General features: G+C 52.9%; 6 protein-coding genes across 6 annotated transcripts; 4 read left to right on the plus strand and 2 right to left on the minus strand.

Annotated features, from left to right (window-relative positions):
• Positions 1–1,387: 1,387 nt before the first annotated feature.
• On the minus strand, positions 1,388–3,083 carry ASPBRDRAFT_160274 (uncharacterized protein). Its single transcript, XM_067619466.1, has 6 exons — positions 2,830–3,083; positions 2,728–2,770; positions 2,492–2,663; positions 2,300–2,436; positions 2,194–2,248; positions 1,388–2,140 (listed from the first exon to the last, which is right to left on the minus strand). The coding sequence occupies exons 1-6, from the start codon at positions 2,965–2,967 to the stop codon at positions 1,537–1,539; spliced, it is 1,149 nt and encodes a 382-aa protein (XP_067475584.1). The 5' UTR covers positions 2,968–3,083; the 3' UTR covers positions 1,388–1,536.
• A 2,257-nt stretch (positions 3,084–5,340) lies between these two features.
• On the plus strand, positions 5,341–6,820 carry ASPBRDRAFT_134205 (uncharacterized protein; the record flags this gene model as incomplete). The annotated part of the gene is made up of 5 exons (XM_067618583.1): positions 5,341–5,508; positions 5,588–5,714; positions 5,784–5,907; positions 5,977–6,443; positions 6,507–6,820. 5 exons carry the CDS (start codon positions 5,341–5,343, stop codon positions 6,818–6,820), a joined length of 1,200 nt encoding a protein of 399 aa, XP_067475585.1.
• An 87-nt stretch (positions 6,821–6,907) lies between these two features.
• ASPBRDRAFT_324203 (uncharacterized protein) lies at positions 6,908–7,548 on the plus strand. The gene is made up of 2 exons (XM_067623013.1): positions 6,908–7,171; positions 7,223–7,548. Exons 1-2 carry the CDS (start codon positions 6,994–6,996, stop codon positions 7,501–7,503), a joined length of 459 nt encoding a protein of 152 aa, XP_067475586.1. The 5' UTR covers positions 6,908–6,993; the 3' UTR covers positions 7,504–7,548.
• Positions 7,549–7,592: 44 nt separating this feature from the next.
• Positions 7,593–9,545, minus strand: ASPBRDRAFT_199462 (uncharacterized protein; the record flags this gene model as incomplete). The annotated part of the gene is made up of 1 exon (XM_067621331.1): positions 7,593–9,545. The coding sequence occupies one exon, from the start codon at positions 9,543–9,545 to the stop codon at positions 7,593–7,595; it is 1,953 nt and encodes a 650-aa protein (XP_067475587.1).
• Positions 9,546–12,187: 2,642 nt separating this feature from the next.
• ASPBRDRAFT_47276 (sugar porter family MFS transporter) lies at positions 12,188–14,791 on the plus strand. The gene is made up of 9 exons (XM_067625821.1): positions 12,188–12,504; positions 12,554–12,602; positions 12,653–12,704; positions 12,755–13,010; positions 13,061–13,309; positions 13,361–13,602; positions 13,661–14,048; positions 14,103–14,233; positions 14,285–14,791. Exons 3-9 carry the CDS (start codon positions 12,671–12,673, stop codon positions 14,488–14,490), a joined length of 1,506 nt encoding a protein of 501 aa, XP_067475588.1. The 5' UTR covers positions 12,188–12,504; positions 12,554–12,602; positions 12,653–12,670; the 3' UTR covers positions 14,491–14,791.
• Positions 14,792–15,298: 507 nt separating this feature from the next.
• Positions 15,299–16,678, plus strand: ASPBRDRAFT_58364 (uncharacterized protein; the record flags this gene model as incomplete). Its single annotated transcript, XM_067627885.1, has 5 exons — positions 15,299–15,460; positions 15,520–15,627; positions 15,698–16,089; positions 16,145–16,209; positions 16,269–16,678. The coding sequence occupies 5 exons, from the start codon at positions 15,299–15,301 to the stop codon at positions 16,676–16,678; spliced, it is 1,137 nt and encodes a 378-aa protein (XP_067475589.1).
• Between the last annotated feature and the right edge of the window lie 143 nt (positions 16,679–16,821).

Here is a 16,821-nt window from a genome sequence, read left to right on the forward strand (position 1 = left end):
CAACTAGGAACTTCTGCTGATTGGAGTTGCCACATAAGTCACAATTGACTTTACCCACGATGTCGTGCCGGCCCGCTGGTCGGCCATGTATGGCCAACGAGGCTGCAAAGATTCGCGTTGGGATATCGGAGCACAAGCTATAATGTGGCAATTATAGAGCACTTTTCGTATTATCTCATCCATAGGGACATTCGAAATTAGCACAAAACAGCAGTGTTGACTGTTCCCGTGAAGGTCGGCTTGCAGCACGGTCTAGAGCCCTTTCAGTGGAACAGAAGGAATACTAGGATGGGGTAGTGAAATGCCTTGAGGTAGTGCAGAAGTGAGGGTACACGAAGACAAAAGTACCAAGGATTCGGCGGGGAAGTCGCTTCCTCCTTTCCAGCAGGCAAATTGCGGCCATGCAAGTGTTCCAATCAATACACGCTGCTCAGCTGGGTTACTCTCACTTCCGCAGTATCAGTACTACTTCAGCAAAGGAAATGTAAAGTGGTAGCGGTTGGGCGGAAGATGGCACCGGGATGGTTACCCATGACGAAGGAATAAGCAATACTACACCTGTAGTACCGACATGTGAAAGACGTGCCTAGCATATAACGAGGGAATGAAGATCTGTTCAAACCAAGGAACTCCCAACACGCCAACGATCCGTTTCAAGCCAAACCCACCAATAACTACAGTCGTATTAACATGCCTTCCAATCAGATGAGCAAGTCGGATGCTTCCCGCATCCAATCCTCTCAAGTTAACACTTGCTGTGTGTTGGCCCACATTACATACTCACAAAGCTACAGGCACAAGGTGGAAAAGACATGAGCTCTGGCGGCTTTGCTGCTCGAGCTCAAGCGGCTGCCGATCGGAATGCCAACGTTCCAGCATCCAACACCACGTCCTCGCATGGTTCATCATCGGGGGCTCACCAGAGTGGTCAGCAGTCCACGCCTGGAAAGAGATGAGCTCGTGAAGTGGTACGGAGATTGTCAATCAGTTAATGGTACTATGTCGTTATCCATCATGTTATTGGAGTATGACTTTGGCTACAGGTTGATGGCCTCGCACGATAGTGGTTGCAGGATGTTTTCTCCAAGGGTGTCGTGCTGTCAATGTCATACTAGCTACCAGTCGTCTGCGAATGAAAGCCTGGGAGTTCTGGGAAAACATAGAGAGTGAACAAACTGGGCTCCACGTGGTAGACCTTGCTCCGGCGGGACAAAAAGAGAACTTGTCACTATAATTCTGGTGTCAACAATGAAGGCAACGAGCAAGATCAAAGAAACCTAGCGTGGCATTTGGAGCGATTAGTCCTGGATAGTAGGCGACGTAGCTTGGTCAAAGATCCATGGTGTATTAAGCATTAATTGATTTGATCATAATAATACAGACCCTTCAAGCTCAGATACCGCTGGGGACGCAAAGACTCGAGACAGGCCAACATGAGTTCTTTTGTGTACATAGAAGAAGAAAGAAGTCGTATGAAAGTGGTGCCATTGAACATGCTGAGCATAAGTTAACTGGAAGCAGGATCCGTATCTGGCTTCAGTGTCCATATGGCGGCGTGGTAGATACATTGTGCACATCCTCAGGAGGAGCATCCTCATGCGCCAGAGTGACATCCGTCGTGATCATAATGCCCATGTTTCGGTCGGAGTTGGCAGCGTAGCCCTGTTGGGGTGCCGGCAGGAAATCCATGATATGCTCCTGGCTCTCCCCCGACGAATTTTGTCGTTTCCTTCTCGGCCATCCCATAGATGCGAGCTCGTACGGTTGAGGTTCGCAAGTACTGACCACCGTAGCATCTTGCCCACCGCTCTTGGAGTTGAAAAAGGTCGTTCGGCTTCGGTCCTTTTTGTCGTATCCGCGGGAAGAACTGTAGGACGCAAACCAGGAAAAGCGAGAGAGGAGGGGCTTGATCCCCGGGGCACAGACGATAATGGCTGAGACAAAGGCCTGTCGTGATGCCCAGCCCAAAGCTGTAGAGAGAGTCGAAAGATCTTTCACGGAGTAGTATGCTCGAAGGCCGGCAGCGACCATGACGAAGATGCCGGAGGAGAACAGACCCGTGAGGATCCACTTCTGAGATGTCGGAATTTTGGCGACGATAATCAATGGAATCGGGACGCACATAATGCAGAGATCGGTACTGGTGCAATGGGTGAGCGAGTGGAACTTGATGTGCGAGCATACCGCACCTACAGGATGCTGAGGATTTCAATGACGATGTAGTTTAATGGGCGCACGGTGCAGTTATCTCGGATCTTGTTAGCAGAAGAGATGGCCGTTCAAAGGTATTCTGACTCACTTCCTGCATATGGCTTGACCTGCCAGTTTTTCTCGATTGGTCTGCACATGAGGAGGTCGAAGAGTAGCGAGGTGACGAATGTGCATACTGTGAAGACGCCCACAGCCAAGGCTAGTCGATGTTGTGAAAGACCGATCCTAGGCGCTGTCAGACATATTTCGGAATAAAACTAGACCTAAGCACAACCCTTACGTGAGTCTGTTGTAGAGAAACACGAGCACTCCTTTGAAAGACCACACCATGAGGATGTATGCAAGCCAGGCGAGAAACGCATAGATTGAGCCTTTGGTCAAGGAAGCGACCTGGTCATCCGGTACCTCAGCTGCAGTGGTTTCGTTGAGGCCTATATTGCTGCCATAGACAGCTAACCATTGGGTGTTAGTGACTCAATATGCCAACCAATCAAGGTGTGAATCAAACAAGCTCACCGGTGCAAAGATATAAGAACACGACAAGGAGAGTCCAGAATATCTGACGCAAATTAGCCTGCTTTTCGCTGCCAAAATCTATATTTGTCTCGACAAGCCTACCGTTCCAAGCACCAGGCACACATCATCCCAGCGGAACATTCCACGGTCCACGGAGAAGCGTGTGTACAATCGAACTGCAATGACAACCAGCCCTATTGCCCATTCGCTGAACATCTCCGCGGTAAGATTGTAGCCCATTTTTTGACACAAAGGTACCACACGCAAATCCTGCGTGTGGTGAGCGAGAAGTCGAGAAAGAACCACAGGTTGAGATACCGGTCGGGGTTACGGAGACAACGCTGTATCAAGATGTCGGGACATGGTTGAAGCCCTTGCCACACGGCAAGAAAAGGGGAAAAGCAGTGAAGGGAAAGGATATGGCAAAAATTGCCGTCATCCTGCGCCTCGCATCTTGTGCCACAAACTTAGCAGACTATCGGTTACCCAGCGAGGAAAAAGAAACACCCTTTCCATAGTTTGTTCGACGACTAGATTGGTGAAGCTGACGTGGAGAGGGCATATAACACACTAAAATGAAGGATCTAGCGCTAACCTTCCATCGCCAGGCAAGGCTATGCCGGTCTGCGACCCATTCTCGTCTAATAGATCCGGTTTGGGAAAGCCGCAGATCCCTCTCTCTCTCTCTCCTTCCGTGCAGCAGGAAGAATGCCAGTCACACATGGCAGAACTCAATTAGTAGTTCTCTAGCCATGGAAGAAGTACTCTGTGTGTTTCCGCCTACCTAGAACGGCTACCGGTCGGAATCGAGCAATTCCTGCAGTTGCTCCAAGCCTCGTCGGACAGGATTGGGGACGTGCCGTGTCGAAGGGCACGACCTGTAGCAGGTCTCAGGGCAGCATGAAATTTGAGGTCGACATGGGCCACTAGTCGTTTCTGTCCAATTCCTGGATGGATCCAGACAGGCTGGGCAGGGGCAGGAGCACCGTACGCTCTTTGCCTCGCGGGAATTTGAGAGCTGAGGCCGACGGTGGATCCCAAGTGCACAATGCTTGGTGTTGACGTAGTTACTGGATCTAGGCTGTACGGAGTTGAGATTAGAAAGAGCATCAAGATAATCGAGCCAAGTGGCAGGTGGCTCCATCCTGGCCTTTCCTACTCGTTCCGTCCACAAGAAAAGGAAGAAAATTAAAATAAGGTTCCGTCGTCCGAGCCATTTGATGGAAATAGTTTCGCTTAGTGACAAATAAGATTGGGGGCGTTGAATCCATCCGTGGCCCTCGACAGCGCGACGCGGCATCACTGCCTGCGATCGACGCTTGGATAACCAATCGGAAACTATGGCCCAGGATAAATCCCCACAGGCATATAAGGCGCCAGTATCAATCGTCGTTCGGTGTGAGGAGCTGGATCCACAGAGCGACCGACCATCTGGGACTTGGGCTAGAAGAGGAAAATGGGGCCCACGAGGGCCGCGGGAGCATCTATTCCTGGCGGACCGTCAATGTTGCCACCACGTTCGATGCATGGACCAGTTTCGTACTGGAAGAAGGAGAGTTGGATGAGGAATCTATATGGAAGAGAGGCCGAGATGTCAAGGAAGACGTGAAGATAAACGGAAGAAAGGCTGCACTACATACTAGGGGAGACATAGGACCCTGACTGAAGATGACAGACCCTGTTTGGTAGACAGCGAAGGATTGACACTAAAACCGCGGTCTCTTTTCTTCCCTGGAAAATCTTCTCCACCAAGTATATCATTGGATCTAGGCGTCTTATTTCATGTTACTATTCCACTTCCTTCCTTCTTCCTTTCGGGCGTTCTCCGTGCAAGACCCCGGTGAAGCTCTATTCCACGCACATCCTATAATGCTGTATTGTTTCGTACTCGTATCAACCTTGCGCTAGCATTCAACAAAAAAGGCTACTGCTGCTCACATATTCGGTAAAAGTGTAGATCATAAGAGTGTCGATGAACCTTCTCTTCGCCCCAAAGGTCAGAACGCCAGGAGGTGCCGCACATAGACACGGAATTGCGGATGGTGGAGCCGATTCGGGGCAACAAGCGAGGGAAGACCAGTAACGGGGCAATGCTCTGTATCAGGTACGAGAGATCTGAGACATAGCCTAGCAATTAAGCTGGTTGGCGCGGCTCCGTGATCTCCACTGCCGTATGTTGAACGGTCGAGGCATATTCCTTCTTGAACGGTGGCACCGCTAGTCACGCGATCGACAAGTCGAAGGAATTGGACTTGATAATTGGCTCCAATAAGCTTAAGCACCTGTCACTATTTTCAGAGCGGGACCCGAGACTATTGACAGCCTGACAGAATGAAGCGTTTTACTGGTGTTGACTGATGAGCCATTAGCCAAGTCACCTCAGGGCTAGTTCGGATTGGCGATGAACGCTACAGGTTATGCCACCCACCTGCCAGTTGGACATCCTCTCGGACTAGACCTGCTATTTTCCTTAACCCCGCTAGTTCTTGAAGCCCTGGACAAGCGCACCCGGCAACAGGGGGGCAGGAATTATAAGAGGAGGGGTGTTTTGGGTCGTCGGTGGCTGCTTTTCTCACGTCGCCTGGCTATCACAGAGCGCAGTTTCTTTACACAATGAACACAGAATCACTCCAGAGTATTTGGAAAGACGTCCAGTCATCCCTGGAAGCTTTCCAGGCTGATGGAACTGAATATAACCGGATCGATGCTCTCGAGAAGGCAACCCAGCTGGCGCGAGCGCTAGAGAAACCCCGCGATGCGATCCTAAAACTAGCATATACCGTGAGTATTTGAGCCGTGGACCTTGGGAGAACCCCGGGGGTCTATTCACAGAAAGCTAACCGAGTTGCACCTGAAATAGCCAACGGCCTTGATGGCAGTGAAGGTTGCCCACGACATGAAGGTATTCCCTGTGTTGGCGAACGCGACGAGCCCTGTCTCTGTCAGCGAGCTTGCAGCGTTGAAGCCCGCGGATCCCCTCCTGGTCGGTATGTTTCGAGCTTTACTACATGGATATGCCATAGGTGTCTCAATATTGATTGCTCGAACCTGAATAGAGCGGATGATGCGTCTCTGCGTGGCGTTCGGCTTCGCAGCTGAGCCAGCTCCCGGTCAGTATCTACCGACTGCAGTGACCAAGGAGATGGTCAATCGGACGTCTGTTGGAGTGGTAGAGTCCCTGTGAGTAAACACCAGAAAGGGGGAGGGCGTTTTTTTCGTAATGCTCACTAAGATGCGACGTTGTGTCAGGTTCTGCGAGTTCCTCCCAACCATCCAGAAGACCCCGGAATACCTTCAAGTCACCAACTACCGTAACCCCGAAGATCCGTTGTTTGCGCCCCTACAGTACACCAATAATATGAAGGAAGACGGATTCATGTGGCTCTGCCAGAACCCCGAAGCGCTCGCTCGGTTCAACAACTTCATGGAAGGCCAGCGTGCGGATCGCCCGCACTGGGCGGACTGGTTCCCCGTGCAAGACCGGGTGTTGGCCGATGCAGACAGCAACCCCGATCGAGCATTGATTGTGGACATTGGCGGTGGCCGGGGCCATGATCTTCTTGGGTTCAAAAAACGGTTCCCTGATGCGCCTGGAAAATTGGTCTTGGAAGATCTGCCGGTGGTGATCGACGAGGTGCGTGGGGCACAGGACTTGGATGGGGCTAACATTGTCCCCGTCAAGTATAACTTTTTCACGGAGCAGCAGCCCGTCAAAGGTGAGATACTTCGTCTATTTGAGTGGGTTCGAAAGAAGATCGATCACTGACGTGGGTGTACAGGTGCCCGTGTCTACTACTTCAAGAATGTCATGCATGACTGGTCCGATGAGAAAGCCCGGATCATCCTCAACTATGTCGTGGAAGCGATGGAGCCGGGCTACTCCAAGCTGATAATGGAGGAATACATTGTACCCGACCAGAACGCCTCGGCGATTCATGGCATGACAGACGTGGCGGTGATGGTATTCTGCTCAGGATTGGAGCGGACGACGCAGCAGTGGACGCGGTTGCTGGAATCGGTGGGATTGCGAGTGAATAAGTTCTGGACGCGTGCCGGCGATGGACTTGGAGTGGTCGAGGCTGAGCGGGTTTGAGTAGGGAGTATTGAGTCACTCGTTGGACAGTGGAAGAACATCCCATTGTGCTCTAATGAGAAATGAAATTAGTCGTTTGTATTCACAGGACCACTCTTCGGCCTGGAACCCTCTCCTTTTCTGCTGCAGAGTGAGCACTGAAGCTCATCCTCGGAAACAGAACCCTTCGCTACATGCGCCAGGAACGTGGCTGTCAACGCATTGGAGGCGTTGGGTACTGTTATCGTGGCAAGTATGCCGCTCGTTACCTCAAACCCGGGCTGTGGGACGTAAGTTATATGGCCCATCCGACGCACGTGGAGGTAAAAGAGTTGAAAGGGATTCAGGGGCCATTGAGCATTTCTGCCGCGTGTGAGCCAAGATGGACCGTTAAGCCTATGACTAGGGACTAATTCATTATAGCGTCGGGTTACCTCTTCCCGACTGAGAAGCGTCGCGAGTCCGAGGACATCTTGTCCGAGCTGGGCTACCCTTACGAGGTGACTGTGTTCTCTTATGTCGAGCGTGGATATGCTGTTCGCTGCAACATGGATGTTAAGGAACAGAGTAGCCAAGGAGAAGAGTCCCGCCCAGGCAGTTGGTTGGTTCGATGCTTATTCGAAGGAGCACGATGCTGGGAACTGAGGGCTAAGAGAACAATGGGGTTTCTTTCTATTCTTCTACAACAAGCAGGTACCTATTGAGGTCCCCTATGACAATACCACCACCTGATAAGATACAAGTGTGTATACCTATGTACATGTTCAACAGAGCATCTCCCGCTCGTTGGTATTCAAGAATCCCCCAGGAGATCATTAGGAATATACAACGGCATGGTATCCTCCCATCGACTCTGCGTCAGCACTGTCCAATTCGACCCATCCGCCTCCATCTGCATGAGGAAAGGGTACGGCTGCTGATTGTTGTCATAGATGGTGGCCTCGTCCTGGAAGCCAAACATGCCTGTCGCCCAGGCAATCTTGCCCTCGTGTGTCCAGACGGCGTGGGCATCGTTGCACGGCAACGTTGTCAGTTGTCTCACATCACTGCCGTCCACAGCCATGGTCATGACATCGTAGTTGTCATCCAACGGTCCGGAGATGGGCCAGCTGGTGCGACGGGTAAACACAATGCGGTTGGAGCCATCCGGGGCGAACATGGGAGTGTTATCCCAGGCCGAGCTGAGGGCCACCACTTCGCCCGTGGTCAGATCCATGCGTCGCAGACCCAGCGGAACGGGATCCTCACTGGCGCTGTAGGCGAATTCACGCCACACCAGCCACCGGCCATCGGGCGAGATGGTGGGAAAGCCGGCGTTGGTGCTGCCGTTGGTCATGGACCGCGCCCACGAACCGTTGGCGGCCACCAGGTACACCCAGCCTGGGTTGGCGTAGCGGTACTCGAACCAGTCGCCCAGACCGACGGCCAGGACCTCGCCGTCCCCGCGCCACGAGCCCTGGAAGGTACCATTGGTGTTGGAGCTGTTGACGCGGACGGGGAAGCGAGAACCGTCGAAGATGTCATCCGCGCCGGTGCCATCGGCGTTCATGGTCACCAGCGAGGAGTTCTTTGTCTGCTGCGAGGTGTAGACTACCTTGCCCTGCGGAGACATTTGCGGGAACACGTCGGTGAAGCGGTACTCCCAGTCATTGCCCCAACTGTACAGCGGCTTGTTGACGGGGCGGACGGGGTCCCACTCGACGTGCTCGTAGACCATCTGGCGGCCATCGGGGGACCAGGCGGGCGAGCGATGATAGCCCACGAGCGAGGCGTTGCGGTAGACAGCACTCACGCTACCCTGGGGTTGTGCGGCAGTGTAGTTGATCGAGCCCGGGTAGGTAGCATTGGTGAGCAGGCTCTTCACCAGATAGCCGATGGTATTGTTGTCAACGTACTGAGGGAATAGTTTGATGCCACCGGAGTCGCCCGACGCATGCTCCAGCCGGTCACTCCCCGTGGCGAAGTCAACGGATACGATAGCGGTATTGACATCATAGAAGGCGGGTTCGGCCACACGCGCATAGTAGGTCAGCTCTGTGGGGATCTCATAGAAGACGATGCGATTGCCATCGGGCGAGAACTTCGGCGAGCCCAGACAGTACCCTGTGCGGTTGGCCACCGGGTGGAAGCCAGTGCCGTCCGGACGGATGGCGTAGATGGACAGTTCCTGTATATGCTCCCAGCCGCTGATGTTGTTGTGCCCTCGCCAGGGAGTGTTGCGATCTGAAGTGAAGACCAGCCACTCGCCATCAGGGGACCAAGCCGGCCGGAAGTGCCCATCGGGGAGGGTGTAATCCCCGGCGACCTCGGTGGAGTTGGTGACATTCCACAAGGCGCCCGTGTCCAAATTCTGGATCCAGATGTTGCTCTTGTAGTTGCCGAGGGTGCCAGCAAAGGCCACGAGACTGCCATTGGGGGAGATGGCGCCGGCGTCCTCCACAGCAGGGCTCGTGGCAATGGGCTGCAAGTCGGTGCCATTGGGGCGAACACGGTACAAATCCGACTGACCATCTCCGGCCCGCTCGCTGGTGAAGACGATCCATTCGCCATCGGGAGACCACTGCGCATGGTAGTCAAAGGTGCTTTCATTGCCCAGCAGCCGCCGGGCGTTGGATCCGTCCGCATTCGCGATATAGAGCTCCGAGATGCCCGGTGCAATGCGGTTCATCAGCATCACCCCCTTCTTTCCGGCAACAGGCGTGCCACGGGCTCCCAGGGTTGAGGGCGGCTCCTCGGAGCGCGCCATGTTGGCGTATGGACATGATCCTGCTGCGGCCAGCCCGCTTAGGAGAGAAGAGAGAAGAAGAGAGGAAAGACGCATCCTTATGCGGTGCCAACTTGGCGACGGCAGCGGCGAACTTTATGATGCAGGAACCACGACATCCGGAGAATTTGGCAGATGGGCGTGGCCCTACTTAAACTTCACGCTGTTGTGGAGCACCGTCTCGTTGCGAGAAGCATTGCGCGATAGGCTCTGGTGCTTGTTCGGACGAAAACTCGGACTTCGCAATAGCCTTCCCAATGAGGCAGCGAATGTCGCTGAAGGTTTTGACGAAGTTGGGCTCCCGTTATTCGTCTTCGGCTACACATGCCGATCACTCCACGGCCCAGACGGGATGGACATGCTTAGCAGGACCGCATGGACATCCCCTTCCACGCTTCAGCTTGGAGGGATTAGCATTGCCTGCTCCACCCAGCGAGGACCGTGGTTGGATCCCGGGATGCTGCCAAGAAGGATCGAGAGGAGAAACCCGGGTCGTCGCCGGAGATAGATTAGAAGAGAACGGCATGCTACAGGGACGTCGTCTCGGTCCAGAAAACATCACAAGTCTACGAATCTGGCCTTGGAGCCCATACTGTCAGTTCCTCACTGGGGTGTATAGGAAGGGAGACTTGGATGTACGAGCCGCTCCTTAAGTTGTTCACTCCTAGGCGAATGAAGCTTCAACTGTCATGCTCATGGCTGGTCTCGAAAGGATCAGGCTTGGCACACAGGATGACATGACTAGACTGTCTCTGGCCTAACCGCCGCTGAGGAGAGTCTGTATTCGTGTAGTATCTCCGACATCTTTAGCAAACAGGGCTCGGAGATTGTTGGAATGGGATTCTGGCCGGTGGTCTTGGCCGCAGTGAATCCTCCGGGGGTCTCCGCATCGTTTGCTTCGCTTTAGGAGAGGTCAGTGAGCACCAGGAGAAAGTAGACCGTTGCCTATTCTCATCTGTGGTTTATTGGTTCGGGGTTCCCAACTCCCTTATTAAGTTCCAGACGGGTTTCAATATGAATGGGGAGTCTTTCGGATGGGATTTGAACGGGGGGATTGATAATCGGACGCGATGCCGTTTGCTTGATGACTCGCTACAGAGGCCCCGACGTGTCCAATGCGCCACCCCGCAACCCCGAGGACAAGTAATGATAGCCCGGCTGCCGAAGAAGGGACCAGGAAATCGTCTCCGCCCATTAGTATTCAGTATTACTGTTCCTAGTGGGGTGGGAAATGTGAAGAAAGATTGGCGTAAGCATGCTCGGACCGCTCCCGTTCGGCCCTCATAGGCGCGGTGTTTTCTTCATCCGGATTGCTCGTGTATCTCTCCAGTCCTGTGCAGAGTCGAAGTTGCAGCACAATCAGGGAAATGGCAAAGCAAATGATGGCAGCTGGCCAATGCCCGTGGGTGAGATTGAGAAGAGAGAGTCTGACTGAAGGAGAATGAGGGACCTTGGCCCTTCCGAACTTGACCCGGTTTACCCACCAAAATCCGATCCGCACCGAATGAAATGCAGGGAAAAAACTACGCTTGCACGCACAAGCGCCCGAGACAAATTAAAAACACGAGCCGATCGTTTCCCGATAAGCTCGGGGAGGTGGAGAATTTGAAGGAGGGAGAGAGTCCCTCCTCGGGGTTTGGAGACTCGATCAGATATTATTCCCGAGGTCTCCATTATTCCTGCCAGTCGTTAGCCCGAAGTCATCCTTTGGAGTAGAGCATATTAGCACATTAAGAGGCACGTCACTCTTCACTTCACCCGTACGCTTAGGGTACAATTAGTTACGCTTCCTTGTTCCTCCTTCATTCTCTTCTTGTCATCGCTCCCTTCTTATTTTCTTTCTAGTTTCCCTTTCTTAGCATTGCAAAGAAGGGAAGTGAGATAAAAATATATATAAATCCCATGAGAAAATACACCACCCACAGTGTTCAAGCAAGCCAAGCAAGCCGGAAACCACCTGGAAAGCTTGGACGGGGCGGTCAACAACCTTCTCTCAACAGTCATGTCCTTACAACAGGATGCTCAGTCGACCGAATCGTGATACCAAAGTCCGACATTTGCTCTATTTAGAGCGACACTCTTTGGTGATGAGTTGGAGGGCTAACACTCGTTGGGCCACTAACTAGCCGGCAAGACAACAGCTGCGCCCTCTTCATGTTCACTAGGAAAATGAAAAGAGAAGGTGATCTCGAACAACGACAAAGCAAGCATGACTAGTGTTTTAGTATAGAGCAGGCCATAGGTATGATTGTGAATTATTCATGGGCCGGAAACTTCTTCCACATTCCTATCGTACGGTGTGAAGATCTTAAGACGGTAGCGCCCGTCGGAGGAAGACCGAACGAATACAACCCGGCGACTGTTAATACTGCAACCATTGATACTACTATAGAGTTATGAAAGGAGATGCACCGACCAATGTGACAAAGCTTCGGACTTCTTTCCTTTCTTCTCAAAACCTAGAAGACTAGCTAACCTGACAGGAAGTCAAGATCGCCGTCGCAATTCTCCGAGATCTAATCTTCCCCGCATTTCTCAGGCTTTCCCCCGGATTTGCATCTGCATCTCTTTCCCCTCTCCTTCTCCCTCTGCCACAACCTTCTCTTCCACGTAGATCGACTGGCGTGGGGGAGTGAACTTTATCTTCATTCTCCTCAGCTACTAACAGGAGGATCTAACTCACTATCAATCAGCATCAGGACGCCATGTCCGACAGAGCAAGCCACTGGATGCTCTCCCAACCGCTGTCGGATGTAACCTAGCCATTATAGTGCCACACTCGTCATCTATTTTCCCCAACCTTGAGACGAGGGAACCTGATGCAGCCTTGTTGAATGAAGTATTCCACCCCCACGATGCCACCCCACCCCCGCGCTGTTGGCTCGGGGTAAAGCTTCCGCATCTTATAAGAGCCTGTGTGTCCATCTCCCACCTGCTTCAGGTATGACCGATAGACCCACTGGCAGCACAATGACTGACTCGATTGCAAGAAAGCCTTACTTTGGGCTCGTCGGAGGATGGCTCACCTTTTGGATTACGGTACAAGTCCAGAGTGTGAAAAGAATTTGTCATATCCACTGACTGTCTAGGTTGCCTGTGCTACGGATATGACCCTGTTCGGGTATGACCAGGGGGTTTTCAGTGCGCCTGGCCAAAAGTTATTTGGCAGAATTCGGACTCATGCTTGACAGGTGGCGTCGTGGTGACCCAGAACTTCCTCGAGGTCCATGATCTGGTCGGACCGTCAAAGACCTCGACCCTGTCGACCGTCACAGCCATCTACGATGTCGGCTGCTTTCTCGGGGCTGTCTGCGCCTTTGCCATTTCGGAACAACTCGGTCGGAAGAAGTCGATCTTAATCGGAACCGCTATTATGGCGGTGGGCACTATTCTGCAGGCGAGCTCCTATCATCTCGCCCAGATGTTTGTCGGCCGGATCATTCTAGGGTCAGAGGTGACATCCCCGTGGCATAGCGTTCGCTGACTGGTGCTTTCAGAATTGGAAACGGAATCAATACCTCCACGGCGCCCATCTGGCAGACAGAGACGGCGCAGGTCTCCTGGCGAGGTCGACTCGTCATTCTAGAGATGGCCTTGAATGTGGGGGGCTTCATGCTCGTCAACTGGATCAATTACGGGCTTTCCTTCCACGGCGGAGCGCTGGCTTGGCGACTCCCTATTGCCCTGCAGTTCATCTTCATCTTCATCCTCGCTGCCACTGTTCCCTGGCTGCCCGAGTCCCCGCGGTATGCACGCACCAGGATCACCCCTTGGTATAAGTAGACTGACACGACCAGATGGCTGCTATGCCATGGGCGCACAGACGAAGCGTTGCACGTCATTGCCAGTATTGAGGATAGGCCGAAGGACGATCCGTATGTGGCGACACAACATCTCGAGATCGTCTATAGCATCGAGTATGAGCGAGAAAATGCGGTGCCCTGGCGCGATCTATTGACGGGCCGATCAACTAACGACACCAAAACCTTGCGACGGTTGCTCCTGGGGGCCGGTTCACAAGCGCTGCAGCAGTTTCAGGGTGAGAAACTGATTCTCGGATGTTATATCTTCGAAATTGTCCATCTAATTGGCAGTAGGGATCAACATCATGTCGTACTATCTGCCGCTGGTGCTGATCAACTCGGTCGGACTCTCCAACAGCATGTCGCGACTGCTCAGCGCGTGCAATGCGACGGTCTATTTCGTGTTTGCCAGTGTAGCCGTGACGATGGTCGAGCGATTCGGTCGACGCGGTCTGATGCTGCTCTCCACCGTCGGCCAATTCATCTGCTTCTTGGTCATTACCATCTTGCTCCGCTTTGCCGAGATAGATTCTAGATACGCCACTGCCTCGGTCGCGTTTTTCTTCCTGTACTATATCGCGTTCGGCATTGGGATGCTGGGGGTGCCATGGCTGTATCCGACCGAGATCAACTCGTTGCCCATGCGAACCAAGGGGGCAGCCGTGTCCACGGCGACCAACTGGTAGGTGCAGCTGTAGTGAATGTGAGTCATTAGTGTGGCTAAGCATGAAATTAGGATCACCAATTTTGCCATAGTCGAAATCACCCCCATTGGCATCCAGCAGATCGGCTGGCGATTCTGGATCGTCTGGACGGTCACTAATGCGGCGTGTCTGCCCATCTTCTACTTCCTCTATCCCGAGACCGGTGAGTCTGCCATATCCCTCTGGTTTTGCTATTCGCAACTGATTTGGTTAGCAAATCGGACCCTGGAAGATCTGGACGACTACTATCGCTCGAACCCACCCTTGCTGGTTACGCGGGATCCCGACGCAGTGTCCACGCAGCGTCCCTGGCGGTACCGACAGCGCGAGGAGGCCGAGTACGAGCGACAGAAGATTGTCCAAGCCGGAGCAGAGACGTCAAAGGACAGTAGCGCAGCCTCGGTGAGCCACGTGGAGTAGTCATCTTGTTTGGGTGCCGGGGAGGGAGGAATCGAGGAAAGGATCGTCGACAGGGAGCAGCGGAGAAGATGGATCAAATATTAATAGTTGGACTGGAGATAAATTAATCGCTGAAATACTGTGGGCCCCCCTTTCTATTTCAGTATACCGAAAGGGCACCGGCTGTGAATAGCCTCAACGGGATCTGTTTCTCCCCATGTGGACGCTCTGAGGAACTGTTGGACAGAAGACAAAGCAGAACTTCCACGTGGTATCTAATATAAAATAAACAGGATCTTCCATCTGCCTCACTCCTGCTGATAAATATACCCCAAGATTAACTTGTTTTCCCGGATGAACCGGAGTGCCGGGCTCAGCTTTGCCGGCGAATTGTTTGGTAGCGAGGCCCGCTAGCATCGATCTCGCCCGCATGGACTGCCTCATCCTTCTATCGCATTGGTTCCCAGCCTCAAACCATCGAGTCAGGGTCAATCTCGCATATAATCCTGGTGGATCTAGCCAGAGTCATGACCATCAACAGAGAGTCAGGAACGCTCCCCCCTGGGCGCAAAACAGCTCCACTGGTTCGCTACGACCCTTGAACCATTTACCATCATGGCCAACTTCGTGCACATCAAGAGCCGGACCCGCGTGGCTGAAACAGCAGCTTTTTTCTTTGCCCAGCTTCCTCTCTATTCTAGCCGGGACCCACGAGCCAAACACCCACTGACTGCAATCGCTGCAATGAAAAGTCGGGACTTCCCCGGAGTGTGTGTGCACTGCGACACTCTGTTTCCTTCCCCCGTGCACCCATCTCGCGTGGTTCAGGATGACTGAGTCGATGCCCTTGGTGGGCCGCAGTCTCGCCATCTTCGTCGTCGCGGCCGTGATGATGGGGATAGGCACTGTTGCCGTGGCTTTGCGCACGTTTGTCCGGGTGTATTTGGTGCGGGCGTTCGGATGGGATGATGCTTTGATGATTGTCGCTCTGGTACGGTCGATTGGAATTTAATGCTTAAGGAACTCGATTCTAACTGAGTAACTGATTAGGTGCTTTTCATCTTCCTCAATACCTACTGCATGATTGGGGCAAAAAGCGGAGTGGGTCATAAGATGCTGGACTTTACCAGTGTCAAGACGATAGAGAAAGCCATGCTGGTAGGGCCTCCCCTTCTATCTATGTATGAGAGAGGCAGGGCATCAGTCTAATCTAAAATGAGAGATGCAGTGGTGGTGGCTCGGCCAAATGCTATACCTCTGGGCCTCTGCCGTCGCCAAAGTATCCATCGCGCTCGCCCTGCTGCGATTAACCGTGCGCCAAGCGCATCGCATCATCCTCTGGACCATCATCGGAGTGGTAACCGCCATCGGTCTGATGTTCTGGCTAGTTCTTCTCTTCGATTGCCGTCCGGTCTCTTACTTCTGGTTGCGTCTGGAACCCACTCACACGGGCACCTGCCAGCCGATCCGGACCCTGTTGGCCATTGCCTACTTGTACAGCGCCATCACCATCCTCTGTGATTTGACGCTGGGCATTCTACCCGTGTTCTTGATCTGGCGATTGCAGATGAATGGTCGTACTAAGGTGGCTCTGGGCATCATTCTCAGTCTTGGAGCTATGTTCGTGTTATCCCTTCTTTAGTTTCAAGTTGCGACAATTCTAACACTGTTACAGTGCGAGTGTAGCTGTCATCATCCGACTCCCCTTTCTTCACTTCTACGGAGATACCGATTTCCTCTGTAAGTGACCAGCCCCCTCCCTGGCTTTGAATTCATACATAGATCCTAACAGAATATAGATTCCACCTACCAAATCGCCATCTGGTCCATCATCGAAACCGGCCTCGGAATCACCGCCGGCAGTCTCGTCACCTTACGCGCTCTAAGCCGGTGGTTCCTGGAGGGAACTAGCTCGAATAGCCGCCGCGGTCCCGGAAAACAAGCCAGTGATGGCCCCTACGCACTGTCCAGCTGGACGGGGGAAGCCTCGAAGAAGAGCAGCATGCGCGATCCGCGCTATTGGCGTCCGGATCTTGTTCCCGGTCAGATGGATCATCTTACGGTGACTACGGTTACGTCGCCGTTGGCGGGGAGTCCCCGGAGTGATGCGAATAGTAGTCAGGAGATATTGAATCCCGAGGGGGAAGCGTGGTATCATGGGAATCAGGTCAGCGTTCATCAGACGTTTAAGTTGTCTGCGGGGGAGTGATGTGATTTCATGGTAACTGATCGCATTGGGTCTGTTGTAATTATGACCGCGGAAGATAATATAATTGTTGTATATTGTGTTAGATGCTGAGTTTGGTTGATGGCTAACCTTCACTCGGAACAGATATTGGAGCCGTTGAGTTC

This window comes from Aspergillus brasiliensis (genome assembly GCF_001889945.1).
Source record: "Aspergillus brasiliensis CBS 101740 unplaced genomic scaffold ASPBRscaffold_13, whole genome shotgun sequence".
Classification (NCBI taxonomy): Eukaryota; Fungi; Ascomycota; class Eurotiomycetes; order Eurotiales; family Aspergillaceae; genus Aspergillus; species Aspergillus brasiliensis.